Raw genomic sequence first — 16,132 nt, forward strand, 5'->3', positions numbered from 1 at the left:
TGGTGATGCTGACACTCAAATGCAAGCGGAGCAGGTGGGCTGCCTGCCCTGCAAACACCCTCCAGGCTGGGCACCGAGGCCAGCAGCACTGCTCCTGTCCCTTCCCTGTGGGCACCCCCTCCAGCCCCACATTTTAAACCGTGTCCAAGGAACTGTGGGTGCAGGTTTCATTGCAAACCTGGGCTCTCTCTGGTTCCATTGCAAGGTCAGGAGCAAGTCAGCTCCCAGCCATGGCTCACGTGGATGAACTAATAAGCCCTGACAAGTGGCAGGGTGAGTTTGCCAAGGCTCTGCACCACAGCTAACACAGCAGTGCTGCTATAGCATCATGCTCTGGCTACATAACAGGAAGAGGCTTTCCCTCGTGCTGTAGCCCTCAAATGGCCTCTGCAGCAGTAATTTTCACACCTGGCAGGCCTGATGCTGGTAAAGCTGGAGATCTCAAGCAGGGGAAGCAATAAGCCAACTAACACCCAGGTAGTTTCAAGCTTTAGCCTGGAGATATGCTTTGGTTCCTTCAATATTTAGTTTGTAAAAAGGCTGATGTCCTGTAAACAAGTCAAAATAAGAGGCTTGAAAGCTAAGTCTAGTGATACCAGACACACAGCAAGCAGCAGTCCCCCGCTGTCCCCCCCGGGCATTTCGCATCAGGGGTCTAAGCGCTTTACAACACAGCATCATGGTGACACAGTCCCAAAGTTGAGGATGGGTATGTGGAAAGGGGGAAGAGAAGGGAACAGAGGCAGAGGGATGACTTGCACAACATCACCCTGATTACATCTAAATCACAGAGCAGGAGCAGCTCTCAGGCTGGGCTCGAGCCAAATCTGCTGCTCGTCCATGCTGCTCCCTAAGCACGGCATCTGCGGGCGGCACGGCTTCTCTGCCCAGGAGGGGAGCGTGGGGCACCCCGGGGCACACAGCAGGCAGGGGGGAGAGCCCCAAGGCAGTACAGCCATCGTGGCCAATGGGGAAAACAGCAGAGCCACAAAGTTTAAACCCAAGTCCCACCTCATTTGTTCAGGAAATACAGGTCAGCCTCGAGTGCTGCTTTCCTGCAGTTTTCAGCTTTCTGTAAAGCTGAATTTAGATTAATTTCAGCAGGTAACATATATCAGCAGATAGTAAACCACTCCTTTTTATCAGACAAGTAATATTTTGCTCTCCTCAAAGAAAACGCTCTTCTAAAATACAGGGAGAAGTAGCACTCTCCTCCAGTGGCTCCACCGAGTTTTGCTCCGATGTTTAAGTGTTATCTTTAACAACTGGAAATGATAAAGTTTGTATCAATACTCGGTTATGTTTGCAAGAGGATCTAAGCTCTTATTTGGGTAACTATCCTACCGTGTTTACAATATCAAATCTGACACACCTGCACATAGTAAAACCTCATGAAAAGATTTCCATTGCATAATAAAGTTCATGCTCTGTCTATACAGAAGCCATCCCTACCCAGCACACTACTTTTTTAAACAAAGTAGGAATTTCTTCACAGCGTATGATCTGCCAAGCACTGGAGCTGAACCCTCAGCATACAGAGCACCACACACACAACACACACAATATTCTGCTTGCTTCAGCACGCTGCCAAACTGCTTCTTGTTCTGTATCAATTTGGCAGGGAAAGAGTATTTATGACAGTTGCCGTACTTCAGCCGACCTGGGGAAAAGGAATGATCAGCTCCAAGGTCAGTCTGTCTGCAAGGTGAGCAATATTTCTTGCACCAGCCTACCTGAAAACCTTTACCCAAAAGTAACTTAAACCAGTTATTGGTATATTTTCTGCACAAATTTTTGTACTATTGAAATATCTTTTAACAGTGCTCAGTTGATACAGTTTAAAGTTACGCGGCTTAATGGTATGGGGGAAACTGGCAACCTTTGTAGGAAACCCTCCTTGCCCCAGAGCAGGCTGCCTTCCTTCTGGCCCAGCTTGCCATGACCCTTGGAGAGGTAAGGAGGTGACTCCGCTGATGCCTCATTCAAGCTCTGCCGGGCGGCTTTGTATGCTTAGCACTTGTGAAACCCAGGAGAGCACAGCAGCTTTCACAAGGCAGCCTAGAGGCAGTCCCCATGCTGAACACTACAAAAAACCCAAAGCATCCAAAACCCCCCCCCCCCAACAAAAACCCAACCACCACGCAAAAAACCTCAGAAAGGCAAACACCTCACTCCAAAAAAAACTACTAGTTGGAAAACTCTGGCACTTCTGGTGCTTTGGTTTCCCTTCTCTAAAATGGCGACTACACTCCTGATTTGCCTAGCAAGCAAAGGTGTTTGCCGATGAGGAAAGTAATGTTTGTGCAGCACTTTGAAGATTTAAAGTACTACATTAATCCTACATGTTGTTCTTAGTAGAAGCCAATTTTTAACTAAGAGGAAAGGGGGGGAAGGGTAATTTAAATAGTGACCCTCCCCTACTTCAAGATGTTCACTCATCTCCCAACATCAGCTATTCTTATCTGTAAATGTTTTTTTAACCCTTCCTTCTCATAGTTCTCAGAAACCACAAGTCTCATTCAGCTTTTATTTGAAAAATGGCTTCTTTCCAGGCTGTGGCTGTTTCTTGTAAAGTTAATTCCTTTGGTAATATTGCTGGAGGCGCATTGGTATGTTTGGTGTGTGTATATACACATATATATTTTCCCCCTTTTCATACGGTGTTGTTTTTATATATGTGTAGTGAAAGATACCTAATCCAGGATTATGATTCTCTTTATTCCTTTCTCATGAAAGTAGGTGGGGCTTTTTTGTGCAAGTTGCGTTGATGAAAATTATGTTTAATTAACACTTTTTTCTCTCCACATAGACAAAAAAAAATTCTCATTAAAAACCAAAGAAAGTTTCTTGCACTTAATTCTCCTCTGAATTTTTCTTCAAAAATAACTAAAACCTTAAAGCACATTTTCTAAAGGGGGGGGGGGGGGGAAGTGTGATGCACATACAACTAGAAATTGCTTGTGTGAAACAGCTGAGGGATCTTCTGCCCCTGTGGAGGACACGACCCCTCCCAATGACTTTCCTCTCCATCCTCCTGTGTCTGATCCTAATGTCTCAGTGTTTTTCACTTACAGATCCTGGGGCACCTGTAGCAAGCTCTAACTGGTTTCCTGTTACACTGGGAGAGAATCAGCTGCTAACAGCAACCAAGAGGCTAAATCTTAGTTGAAAGAGAAGGACATCCATACCATCTGAAGCCTGCTGGGTGCCCAACACCAACTATGTGAAGAGCAAAGCACATGCCATTGCAAGGCAGGAGACCCAAGTTTTCCATTCCCAGTGCTGGCAGATAGCAATTCATACAATAAGTAAATAACTTCCCTTCTCATCCCTCCTGGGCATCGCTAGCTGCATGGGGTACAGGCTGCCCCCCACTGCGCGGTCTTACACCACAGCGCAGCTCTGTCATCATGGAAGGCACTGGTCTAATAGGGAGCATATGGCAAATACCCAGTTCATGTAGGGAGGCTATATTCCCTTGGTAGGATTTACAAAACAATACCGGATACAAAAAGGAAAATGAAAAAACGAACCAAGACAGCTCATATCGTAAGACATTTTCTGGAAACTATTATACAGATCTCTATGGCTGCTTGTAAAGAGTAACAGAAGAAGATAACTGCTCATAAAAACAGATATACATGACAATGATATTAAGGGGAAAAAGCACAATTACATTCTAATGGGAACCTAATGCACTCAGATCTCCTTTTACTCAAGCATAAAAACCCAAACAGAAGCCAGCAGGCCCCTCCTGGCTGGTTCTCACAGGTGAACTGGTTCTTCCCAGCTTCGCTAGCTTGAAAACACCTCCCTGCCGTGAGAAAGGAACCTCCTTCAAAGACAAGCCCGACTCCTCTGTTTCCAGGTAGATGACACCTAGGACAAGTTACATATGCCTCAGCAACCTTAGCGTTAGGCTTTGTAATGTCAGAGAGGGAAACACAATTCACAAGCTGTTCAAGCAGGGAAGCGTGATCACAACCTCCCTGTGCAGGAGAACAATGGTGGCAATCAACACCCTCCCTGCCTCCCTGGCTGCTCTGGGCCAGGAGGCAGCACACGATGATGGAAACAGCCTCTCCAGGCAGGCAGGCTGCAGGAAGCTTGAGGAAGCCAAACCTTAACCCTTCTCACCCGAGACAAATGCCCAAATACAGAAGCCTCCTGCTTTGCCACCAGCAGCCACCAGCCAGGCTCTGAGCTCACACCATTGCATCAGCTCCCCCAGCCCCCAGTGTGCACATCCACCGACTGCAACCCCATCTCCTCCTCCACTGCCTTCTCCTTCCAGATCGCTTCTCTCCCTTTGGATTACCCCTTTGGCTTTCCCTTCCTCACTCCTGCTGTAACAAGTGGTGTCATCACCAGCACAATCAGTTTTGCTGGGCAACGCTGGGCTGAAGAGAAAGCCTACGTTTAGAGGCATGAGAAGGTTAGCAGAGTGGCCGGCAGGCTCCCAATTTCAGTGCTCGGTGAAGACTCCAGACCCTCTGCACAAATGAGTTTCTTAGAAGGACCCTTCTCAGCTGCCCAGTGAATACCGCTAAAGCCTACATCATTGCTGACTGGGAGCCTCTGAGGGCAGGGAAATTCAAAATCCTGTAACAAGACCACTTCCACTCCCTTTCTCCTGACAGCTTTAAACATAACATTGAAGGGTGAAACTGGAAAGCTCTGATTGCACTGACCAACACATCACCATGGAGTAAGAAAGCAAAGATTTCACATGAACACTTAGCACAGCCCCACAAGCGTGTTCACTGGGAGAGTCACCAGCCTTCAAATAAAAAGTTCTCATGTATGATGCAGAAAGATAATCAACAGCCAGGACAATAGTGGACATTACCAGTTCTATTGAAGCAATGCACTGTTTGAACAGATTATTTAAGAGAACACTGAACACCTAATTAAGGGCTGTTGAGTCAAGGCGATGCGCACATCTAATTACCCTCTCACTACTTCACTATGCTTGTGCATGGTCCTCTAATTCATTTTATAGAGATTAGGAAAAAAATTCCCAATTTTACCAGGTGGTTCAGGACACAGAATATATATATATAAAATGGAATAAATCAATCTGAAATAAAAAGGCTGAGATAGCCCAGCCAAGGAATCTGTACTCTCAACCACAGAAACCTGTTATTGCTCGCGTGGACTAATTTAAGTGCATTCCTTTCACCTTCCTTAAAATGCAGCTTTTCCAAATAAACTAACCCCAGCCAGCACAATCCTTTACTTGCTTTCATGCATGTTGCACAGGCTGTTATCCAGCTTTGCTAGCAAAAAGAGTCCAAAATCTGAGCATTTTCTTATAGCTGTAGGTACAGTAGAGTTTATTGAGAACAAGGAGCCTGGCTGGAGCACAGGTTGCAGCTTTGCAGAGCTCTGTGTTTCATAACAAAGCCCTGAAAGGACCAACCCAGCTTAGCTTCAGCCTACTGCAGGGCATGAGAATAAACTGGAAAACTCTGGTATTGCCAACACCTGAATTATGCAAGTCTTGCAGGGCTGGGTGTCTGTCTTCAGCAGAATCAAAAATTTGCAAATAAATTTCAGTTTTCATTTAAAAACTTAAAGCAATTTCTACCTCCTTTTTCCTTAACCCTCGTGACTACCAAGAAAAGCTTGGAAAAGATTTAGTAGATGCACCCTAAAGGTTCAAAAACCTGGGGGAGAATAAGAAGAACCTGTTTGTCTTTTTAAAAGTCTCATGACTTATAAGGTGGTATCTTGCTTATGGGGATGGGTGGATCCGATTCATTTTTTGATAGCTTGCATTTGGCAGTACTGTTAACTTTTACTTACCTTGACATACAATTTTAATTTTTACTTTCCTACTGCAATCATGTTCTTCCCCATGTAACAGGTTCTGCTAGTGACAGGTGATTGCCAAATCTTTTTTTTGGGGGGGAAGCCAGTGCAGTTGTTTGTTTATTTATTTGTGCTCAGAGTGGGTGGGGAAGATTGGCACACAACTTACTTCCACAAAAAAAAAAAAAAAAAAAAAAATCTGAGGTGGCACACTTTTGAAATGCCTTGTTTTCTTCTGCTGCAGAAACAGGAGGAGATATTGCAGGCATGGGAATATGGGAATTCTTGCAGGGGAAATATCCCGCAATAAATGAGACACAGTTGTGCATAAGGTCTTACTGCACCCAATTCATAGGGCTTCTCGCTCATCCTCAACAACCTACTCTCTATCTCAGCATTACAAACGATAACTGCTTGTTCCTTTGTAGCATGGTTTTCAAGGTTTTATCATACTATGAGTATGCATGTGAGAAACTTTGTTCAATTTAGACTACTATGGCTTTTGTTTTTAAACACTTCAGTAGAATTTCCATTGTTAAAGATTTTCCTTCTGAAAAGACTGATTAACCTGCTTATATTCTTTCTTGTGTTCTCAGGTCATTAATTAAAAAAAATAATCAAGGATGCTTATAAAGTCCTCTGCAATCCAATCTCAATTTGTCATCATTAATTAGTTCAACATTGCATACAAATGAAGACCTAACCTGATTAGACAGCATGTTTTACTGGAATTCCTACTTAAGGTCATGAAAGACTTCAGAGAGAAAAATCTGTAATATTTTCAAAGTGAACTGCTCATACATATGAAATCGTCCTCTCACCTAGCAGCAGCTAGTGTTTCTCTCTGAAATTTTTGGGCATTTACTTTTCTCTCCCCACCCCCCCTTTAATCAGGAGCCCATTGTGAACCTAAGCAAAGAAGTAGTCCTGATGTTAGACTCATCTCCCTCCCAGCCTACCCTATACAAATCCTGATGATTTGGCACTGTCCTAGGACAATAAACCTGCCCCATAGAAGAGTCTGCAGAACTTGAAGGGAGGAGCAGAGATAGTTTTAGGAAAAAATATGATTCCAGGGCTGTTTTCAGAGACGTGGCATTTACGTACGCTGCGAGTACCCTCTCTCCTTTCCCCCACTTCCAACAGAAGTAACCTTTGGATTCACACATGGTTCCAGATTATTGCCTCCAAACCACTCAGATTGGGAGCTAAATGCACAAAGTGGCTGAGAAACCTGGAGGAGCATCTTCACAGGTCTCTCGTCCTCCCATGAAAGCAGCTCTAGCTTTTTAAAGAAATAACCCAGTCCTCTTACCAAGCCCACAGCCTTCACTCCCATGACCTAATCTGACATGACTCAACCCAGAAGCTCAGAGGAGCTCCAGTGAAATGCACTGTCAGCCAGGACAGCAGATCCCCTGCTGTCACCACCAAGCTTTCCCAGCAGGGCAAGGTGGGTCAGCCTGGCTCATCCTCCCCCAAACAGGGGAAAGTGCGATACAATGGATTTCTTTACTTAATACTGTTACCCTGGGGAACAGCAAGAGGGGAAAAAAAGAACTAAGAAACAAGGCTTTCAAGTTTTGGACTCTTAATAAGGGTGGGGCCACCAAGTAATTAAACTTTTAATAGGTCACTGCAGTGGAAGAAACTCTTCCAGTTGGGTAAGTTCCTAATCCATCATTAAAAAAAAAAGACGACAGGCATTAATCAAAGCACATGAAGTCACATGGGGGGGATGAGCAACTCCGAGAACTTGCTTTTGCTAAGAGGATGGGGCAATCACTCCTCCTTTCATCAACATTTCATGCATGTTTCCACATTTCTCAGGATGGCAGCGGGAAAGAGAGCCTTCACGTCCTTCCCCACCCACCCCACTGATAAAGCTGTCGAACGCATATTACCAACCACTCAAGAGCCCATGTGAAATGAGTTGGTGGATTAATTAGCAGAAGGGCAGAGCTCCGAAGATGGAAAGATGCTCTACTGTAAAAGGCGTATTGATTGAAGGTCCCCAGCCACCACCGCAAGACCGTCATCATCCACTGTGAACATACAGTACACTGCCAGCTCCTGCACAAGCAGCTAAAACTAGGTCACTTGGCTCAGCACAGGGACACCTGGACCACACTCAGTCTTCCCTGATCAGAGAGCTGTTTGGATGCCCATTCCTCTAGGAAAATATAAGGACTTACACCTAGACAGACTGCAACAGTTACGGGGAGCACACCTTCATCTGTTGATAGTGTGGTCCACAAAAGGGCAAAAGAAAAGGAGGGGAGGCTAAACATGCCTTCTCCCAGGCTGCACATGTTTGGTGACTGTAGTCACCAAGGAGTAATTTTATTTATCTTTTAAAGCCAGCATGTAATCTGACCTTTAACTGCTACCCAGATCCACTTCAAAACCCAGCTTCCACTTCTACCCTAGAAAGCCACTATCACTGCAGGGAAACATCTCAAGTGCTGGCTTAACTTTAAGCTCGTTAGTAGTTCGCTCGTCTTCAGCTCTGCCAACAGCCTACTCCACACATTCAAACCGCATTTCAAAAGACCGCTTTTAGTAGTGGAAAGGACAGCATCAAACACTTTGCTTCCCTCCAGCTGCACTAGATGATTCTTTGTACCATAGGTAACAAAACAGAATGTCTTTTCATAGCTCCTTCAAAGGACCCTCTCCAGAACAGCCTGCAAAAATCCAAGGGTAGAATTTGCTTGCTCTGAGAAACAGAAAGTAGAGCTAACCAATGGTTTCCTTACCTGAAGGGAAGTGAAAATAAATAGTGTGTGTAGTGTAAGAGGAGAAACCTGGACACGAACACAAGTGTAAACTACAGCAGGGCATCACTCCCAGTGCAGATAAGGAAAGGTGCGATTTCGACCTCACTTAAAAACCCTTCACTCTTTTATACATAAACAAATGAAAAGTGCAGTTTTGAGCAGAGATATCACATTTTAACTCCCTTTATCATAATACTCTGAACAAAGTTTTTCTTATGAGTTTTAGAGAAATTTTACTGGAAAAGGCTTTTAAAATATAAGTATGTGAAGTTACTGTGATTTATTGTTACATGGCATCTTTTTCTAGAGTGGAGCACACTGGCTCTACTGCTTTGCTGGCAGGAGTTTGTTAGTTGCAATTCCAGCTAGATTGTATTTAAATTTGAGATTGAAGTAGTTAATCAGATTAAAAAGGATTAAAAAGGAAAAAAACCCCACACTATTTTAATGGTCTTAGCTTTAGGTAAAAAATGTATCTGTTTTGCTTAAAAAAAAACCCAAAACATCCCAACGAAAATTGAGTCCCTGCTTCTATTCAGGTATCATGGAATAGGACATTATTCAGTGCACCTACTCCAAGTGCTTGAAGGAGAGGAAGGCAAATATAGAACAACTTTAAGACAGCAATATTCTCCACGGCAAACATCTCTGCTCCAGAGCCCTGAACCACAGCAGATGTACATCTCCAGCAGTTCTGTGTCCTGGGCTACAAAGATTCCAGAGCTTGAACAATCAAGCCAGCTCCACCAAAAATCAAGTTTGGTTTCAAGCTCCATCCATCAGGTTTGGATTTTGTTTGGGTTTGGAGTGTTTTGGGTTTGTTTGTTTGTTTTTGTTTTTTTCCTTTTATAAGAAGAAAGGTACTATTCTGACAGCAAGAATAAAAACGTTAAGTAAAAAAATTAAAATAATATACACACAAACAGGCCAAGTACTTCAGGGCTGACCTGAGCTGGTGACGCTGGGGTTCCCACATCAGCTCCAAGAAGGGAAGGACATAGACAAGAAGAAAGCCCTGCACTCCATGGGTCGGAGCAAGCAGAACCATCTCTGTGCTGCTGGCATGGCCCTGCATGCCAAACCTCACATGAACCCATGGATGCTGAAGCCAGCCCAGGGAAGTGCTGAAGACATACTTATGCCCACCCCATGCTTTACACCAGTGTACCTGCTCGACCCAAGTGGAGAGCCACTGTTTTATCACACGTGGTCTTTAGGCGACTGGTTTTTTTGCAAGGCATTTTATTCATTTGGGATTTAGTGATATTATTGAGGGTTAAATTCCCACCACACCCTCCCAGAGCAGCCAAGATAAATTTCTCCCTCTTGTGTGACATGTCATGCACTGAAGAGGACACAGGTCACACTGCTCTTGCACAAGCCTGGGTATGTATCATATGAATAATGTTACTACTGGCATTGGGACAGAAGCCAGAGGAGCAAAGCGATGCTGCGTCCTTACCGTCCACGTTGCTGACTTTGCTGTGCTGGACTGCTGAAATGATACATCAAAGCTGTGAGGTCCTGGGTAGTCTGTGTTGGAAGGGATGGCTGGGGAGGGCGAGAGGGCGTCAAAAGTTGAGCTGGGCTGGGCATAAGGCGAGGGGGCTGTGACGCTGTTCTGCGCGTGCTCCGTGTTGTAGGGGCTGGTGGAGGAAGAGCCATTCTGGATCTGCTGGTCCATGCTGTTCAGGAGCCCCAGGTTCGTGTACTGCGGCTAGAGGCAAAGAGATGCACAGGAATGTTACAGAAGCAACATTAGCACAGGCTGGCTAGCCACAGCATAGCCTTCATGATCGGGGATGCACAGCATGACCTCAGCACACGTGTCACACCAGAAGGAAAGAGATTTGTGAAGAATAGACCCCTTCACATTGGTGACTGAAACCGAAAGAAGCTTCTCAGTCATATAGTAGATCAACAGCCGAGCTGGGAAGAAGACCTTACACATAACAAGGATGTGATTCACAGGGTGGCAAGCTGTCTCGAAGAGACAGGCTGCCTATGTCTAGAACACCCAGACCTAGACCTTTTTAGAAGGGCTGCTATAACCCGATAAAAATCACCAGGTTCACGACAGTGCAACTGGCTCTAACTTGCCCAAGGCTGCATCGTCTCTGATGGTCTCCTGTTCTACACAAAGACTGCTCCTCTTTTTGTGGATCTGACCCTGCTATGCACAGTGCCATTTAGGACCTCTAACTCAAGTAGTAACTGCACTGAAGTGTGTGATTCACTGGAGAAAAGGTTCATAGCACTGAACAGGTTGCACCATGCACTCAATTCCCAGTGACCAGTCACAGGCAGTAACAGAGAGGAATTAAAGGTCTCCTCAAGTAGCATGGAAGGCTTCTCCACATACTTTAGAAAGCAGCAATTGCCACAGTGTGCAGCACTTAAATTAGCAGATGTCACTGTGCCCCAAAAGTAGCCTCCAGGTACAAACAATGTGAAAAAATTGAAGATATCAAAAATGAAGGCTAAGGAATGGAGCACAGAAAGGCTAGGATTAGGTTAGGGAGAGGTTAGCAGAAAAAACCATATGCCTAATGTCCTGAATTCTATGTGTAGCCCTGGTCCCCCGCCTCAAAGAGATGAGAGGGGAACAAAGTTCAGAGAAAGGTGACAAGAGTGAGCAAACCCTTTCAGTGTCTTCCTGTAATACAGCAGTAGCTGACTACTTTTCAGCCTGGACAAAAAGACAATGAGGAGAGAGATGGAACTCAGTATGACAGAAGTGGATAAATTCCTAAGTTACATGGAAAAAAAAAAAAAAGGAAACAGGACATTAATTTTCATGATCTCTTAATAGAGAAGCTGGGGAACAACAAAACATCTCGAGCAGAATTTTGGTTTAACACACACAGAGTGGTTCTTCACAAAGCCCACAAATAAACATGGATTTTTCTGCCACAAAATGCTGCGGATACTAAAAGTTTACATATGTTCCAAAAGGCATCAGACAAGTTCTGCCGGAGAAAAATCCATCAAGGCAAGCGTATCTGATTTTAAAATTCTGAACCACAAATAGTTGTAAGCTGGGAAAGTACTCTGGGGAAAGACAATTGCACAACTACCCCACTCTTTTAAACCTCCAAAGGACCCAGCACTGGCCACAGAGACAGGGCAGCAGGTGAGCGGTACACGGGGTTCAGCCAGGCACACGTAGCCTGATCCTTGTGTATGTCCAAAGGGCATTGTTTGTGCCCAGCTTAGGCAGAGCAGCATCCAACAGGTTTGTGGTACCCACCCCCAGCAGCTCTGGGAACAACAATGAACACGCAGCAATACGTGCACCTGGTTTTACTGTTATGGCAGAATGTGCTCAGGCTCTTCTCCTTGTCCAAGGGTCCGAGCACCTCACATCCCTGAACATCCTATAGCTTCAATCCCACCCAGAACCATCAAGCTCACATATCTCTCAGTATTTCAGCCAGTCTGCTCCCAGCTTCCCTCTTCTTTCCAACAGCTGCTCCCTTTTCCAGAGACAACTTGGTGTTATCGGCCAAACAGCAAAGATTCCCTGAGTCAGAGCACCAATGGCAAGACCCATAACAAAAAGCTTTCCCAATACTGGGAATCCCACCAGTCCTACTGAAGTTTGGAGCAGCACATTGTCACTCCTCAAAGGACCTGAAAGGGAATGGCACAAGCTATCTGCTGAGCTTCCCAGGGACTTTGGACAAGCCATTTAACACCCAGCTTTGCCAGTCATTTCAGCTATGGAGGAAAATGGCTGGTCCCTTTGCAAAGATAAAGTGCCCTCCCTATACCCAAACACTTTATGCTCTCAGCTGTCCTTCCAGGAGGGGAGGAAGTAGAGAGATTTAAACCATCAATTAGAGCTCTTCCTTAGGTTTCTGTTTCACTGGAAGAGGCCGATATTTTATGGGGGTTTAATTAAAAACTCCAGGTGAGGCTGGTGCTCTGGGGTCTTCAGTGACGCACATGGGACCTCCCAGAGATGGATCAGGTTGCTACTGCGAGCTGCGCTGGGAAGAAGAAGGTCCGGTGGAGAACAGCACAGGGACTTCATTGTGGGAGCTGGGATGGTCTGCAGGGAGAAGGGAGAGCTGTTTCCCTCCCTTGCACTGTCAGAAAGGTGCTGCATCCGTGGGCAAGCCACCTCGCATCCCCCTCCCAGCCTCAGCCTACTTCAGGCAGCAAGGTCTGCAGGGCAAGGATTGCCCTCACTGTAAAAAGCACTCTGCTTAATGGGCCGCTGTTTTGTCTGAGGCCTTCAGGCAGCAGAGTAATAAAAGCAATTACATATTGAGTCCTAATCCTGGGTGAACCAGTGACTCTCCTCATTGCCTCAGGTTAGGCATTTGCCCTCCCTGCCTCAGTTTCCCCATCTACAGCAGCAGGGAATGTTATAGATGCCCAGCACCCCTGTTAGATGGGCAAGCAAGTATCTGCAATTGGACTCAAAGCTCGCTAAATAGTTGACGCAGGAGAAAGCAATCCAGACTGGTTCTTCTTCTCCAAAAGGAGATTGCAGCTTTGGCAATACAGATGACAGTTATGTCTCATCTCCTGCAGGCTATTCAGCCAGTCAAGACCTATTTAACGGACTTTTGGTACATGTTTTCCCTTAAGGCTCATTCTGTATGGCAAGAGCCAGAATGCTGATGTACTGCACCCAGGGACAGTCTTTTTCCTGTTCAATACTTTTGTATTTAATCAAAGAACAAACCTCCCTGCCCTCCTGCCCCAAAACTAAGTCCTGAAGATGTCTCAAAAATGTAGGAGTATCATTCAGTTGTTTAATTTCTCATGGAGATTACCATCAGACACACTCCCTAACCAACAAATGATGAAAAGACGGCTGTGATGAAAACAGTCTCCTAAACCAGCTCAGACATACAGACAGCAAAACAATAGTGTTTCAGCTTTCACTTAAAAACTATTCCCTCTAATCCTGGGCTACTTAAAGATGACGGAGAAAGATGGCCAAGCAGTCAGTTGATGTTAACAAGACAGCACAGTCTGGAAGTGCTGAAGGTGCTGCCTGAGAGTCAACTGGGGGGGGGGCGGGGGGGGAAGAAAAAAAGAAAAATAATAAGTGCCCCATTAAAATTTAAGATATCCTTAAGAGAATCAAAGATCCTTTTCATTCCTTTCAGTCCAGGGACCATCTGTCTAAATGTTACTAGTGGAGCAGCCATTCCACCACATTTATACACTCACATGCCACAGCCGAATGCCATGTCCCCATTTGCTCTTTAAATAACTATTAATCTCCTTGCACTTACCCTCGTGCTGACACAAGCAGCTGTTGGACTCCCCTTCTCCCCCTCTGAGTCCCACCAGCCTTTCACCTTCCCTGGCCCCTTGCTCCCCTCCCCAGGCAGGTGCTCCATCCACAGGGACAAAGCCAGCGCAGGGTTTGCACACACACACACCCTGTGCTAAAGCTGGTCTCGCAGCTATGCCCCAAGGCAGGCGGAGAGCTGTTTGTGCTCAAGGGGTCAACATCTGAATTGCTTGCAAGGCTTTTGGAGGAATCAGATAAGGCTTTCCGAGGCACACGCCTTCTGACAACACAACAATTAGAGGGGCAGCAGGCCCGGGGAAGTCGGGCGCAGGAATTCACCCTCCACCGCAATAAAACCCCTTGGCCTCAGCCACGCTGTGGATGGAGAGAACAAAGGAAGCAAGGGGCTGTGGACACGTCTGCAAGGCATCGCCCTCCAGGAGGGGTCCGCAGGGTGTGTGCTTGCACACACAGAGCCTCCTTTCACCACTTACCAAGAGAAAAACAGCGTTTCACTCGGCAATGAGCTCTTGCCAGGGTGGTAGCCCAGAATGCAGCACATGCTTATGTTTTGCTGCGGCGCTGTTCTAAACAACTGCAGGATGTAGTCCCACCGCCAATTCCTGGCGGGAGAATGCTATTCGGTGGCAAGAAGAGAAATGCATGCAAAGCTGGGAGAAAGGATTATCTAATTTTCAGTGCCTTTGTTCTCTATTTTGTTCCCTCCACCAAGCTTCTGAAATTATTAATATCACTGAGGCATTGTAAAAACCTTCCAATGAGTTTAACTGCAAATAGAGTGCTACAATTAAATCTTAGGCTATGTATTTTGGCACATCGTTTCAATAATGTATTTTGAATGATCGGTTTCGCTTCCTACACCCCATCAGCTTCACTTTCAGGTTTTCATGCTAACTCACGCTTCCAGATTAGAAGAGCCATGATTTCACTGGAGAGGCTGCTGAATTAAAAACCTGCCTGAAAGCTGCAGAATTGTTTCATCACGGTTCTGCTGCCGGGAGGACAGATCTCCCCACCGAATCCTCCTGACCCCAGTGGCTCCGGGGCATGTGCCACAAGAGGGCAATGCAAATGCTCCAGAGCCGATTGCTAGGGCAGAGCCCCCAACCCACTCAAAGAGGGGCCCTTCTCACCCTACCCTGCAGCAAGAAACGCCCCCCCCCCCCCCCCCCCCCCCCATTCTGCTGCCACAGCCTGCTTCTAAGCTCATTGTGTTAATTGATAAGGTTATGAGACAGATCTGCAAAGAGACCCCCAGAATGAAAGTAGGAGGGAAGTAATGCAAATAAAGTTCTCAAGGGGACTTCCACACCAAAAATCCCCTAAAATACACGGATTGAGCTATTAACTCCCCAGTTATCGACCTTTCAGTGAAAGCTCTGAGAGTTTCTCCGCTTGGGAAAATGAAGGTAGAGTTACCATCTCCAGGTGTAGAACACACAGACGCCTTCCACCCCCATCAAAACCCTTCCCTGTATCTCCAAAAGAATATGCATGTGTCATGCACACATACCAACAAAATCTTAATTTTCATTGCTGAATCTATGCAGCTCAAGAGCATTGTCCAGCTACTCAGAAGGCCTTGCAAAACATCACCACCGGTGCTTATTCTCCCAAGATAAGAGATTATGAAACTAATACACTACCGTGGGTTGCCAGCAACAAGAAGATTTTGCAAGGCACTTTGCTAATTCTGTACTTTGTCCTTAACTGCACCACAGCTGATGCACTAGGGCTAAACAGTTGCAGGGCTGGTAGGAAGCACCTTACAGCAATACTTCAGCACTGGGCCAGGTAAAGACTCAGATTCCTGTTGGAAAACAGTTCTCAAGAGCAGCAGGATAAATGTTTTCCAGAGTGCTCAATGCCTATCCAAATCAGCAGACAGACACCTCAAATGTATCAGGAAAGATTTAAATCAGCCTAGTTTTTCACACCTTCCTAGCAAAGGATTTTGGTAGGTGGAAGTAAAGCACTTAAGCCCAACAGAAGTGCTCCTACCATAATTATTATCAAGTTATTGCTGACTGCAAGACTGTACAGCTTTGCCAGTTGCTCTGAAGGCAGCTGATACCCAATGCAGGCACACTGCCTGTGCCATTACAAAGAAGTGCCAAGAAATAAAAGGCTCCACCCACCCCTTCAGCTAAGATCAGGGCTGGAACTGAAAGAGATATCTAACTCACTCATCGCAATGATTTGGTTTGCATCTTTAGCCTCTTTTGTCATTAAATCAAAAAAAAAAAAAAAAAAAAAAAAA

The 16,132-nt window shown here is 45.6% G+C and overlaps 1 protein-coding gene across 5 annotated transcripts in view; it reads right to left on the bottom strand.

Moving 5' to 3' along the window:
* The window catches only part of TP63 (tumor protein p63), an 87,348-nt gene that overhangs the window by 42,784 nt on the left and 28,432 nt on the right, over positions 1–16,132 (bottom strand). For all 5 annotated transcript variants that reach the window (XM_055817440.1, XM_055817441.1, XM_027787333.2 and 2 more), the window contains exon 2: positions 10,057–10,311. In XM_055817440.1, coding sequence (XP_055673415.1) covers positions 10,057–10,311 — 255 coding nt within the window. The remainder of the gene's footprint in view (positions 1–10,056; positions 10,312–16,132) is intronic.

The sequence above is a fragment of the Falco peregrinus genome, chromosome 12, assembly GCF_023634155.1.
Source record: "Falco peregrinus isolate bFalPer1 chromosome 12, bFalPer1.pri, whole genome shotgun sequence".
NCBI classification, from domain to species: Eukaryota; Metazoa; Chordata; class Aves; order Falconiformes; family Falconidae; genus Falco; species Falco peregrinus.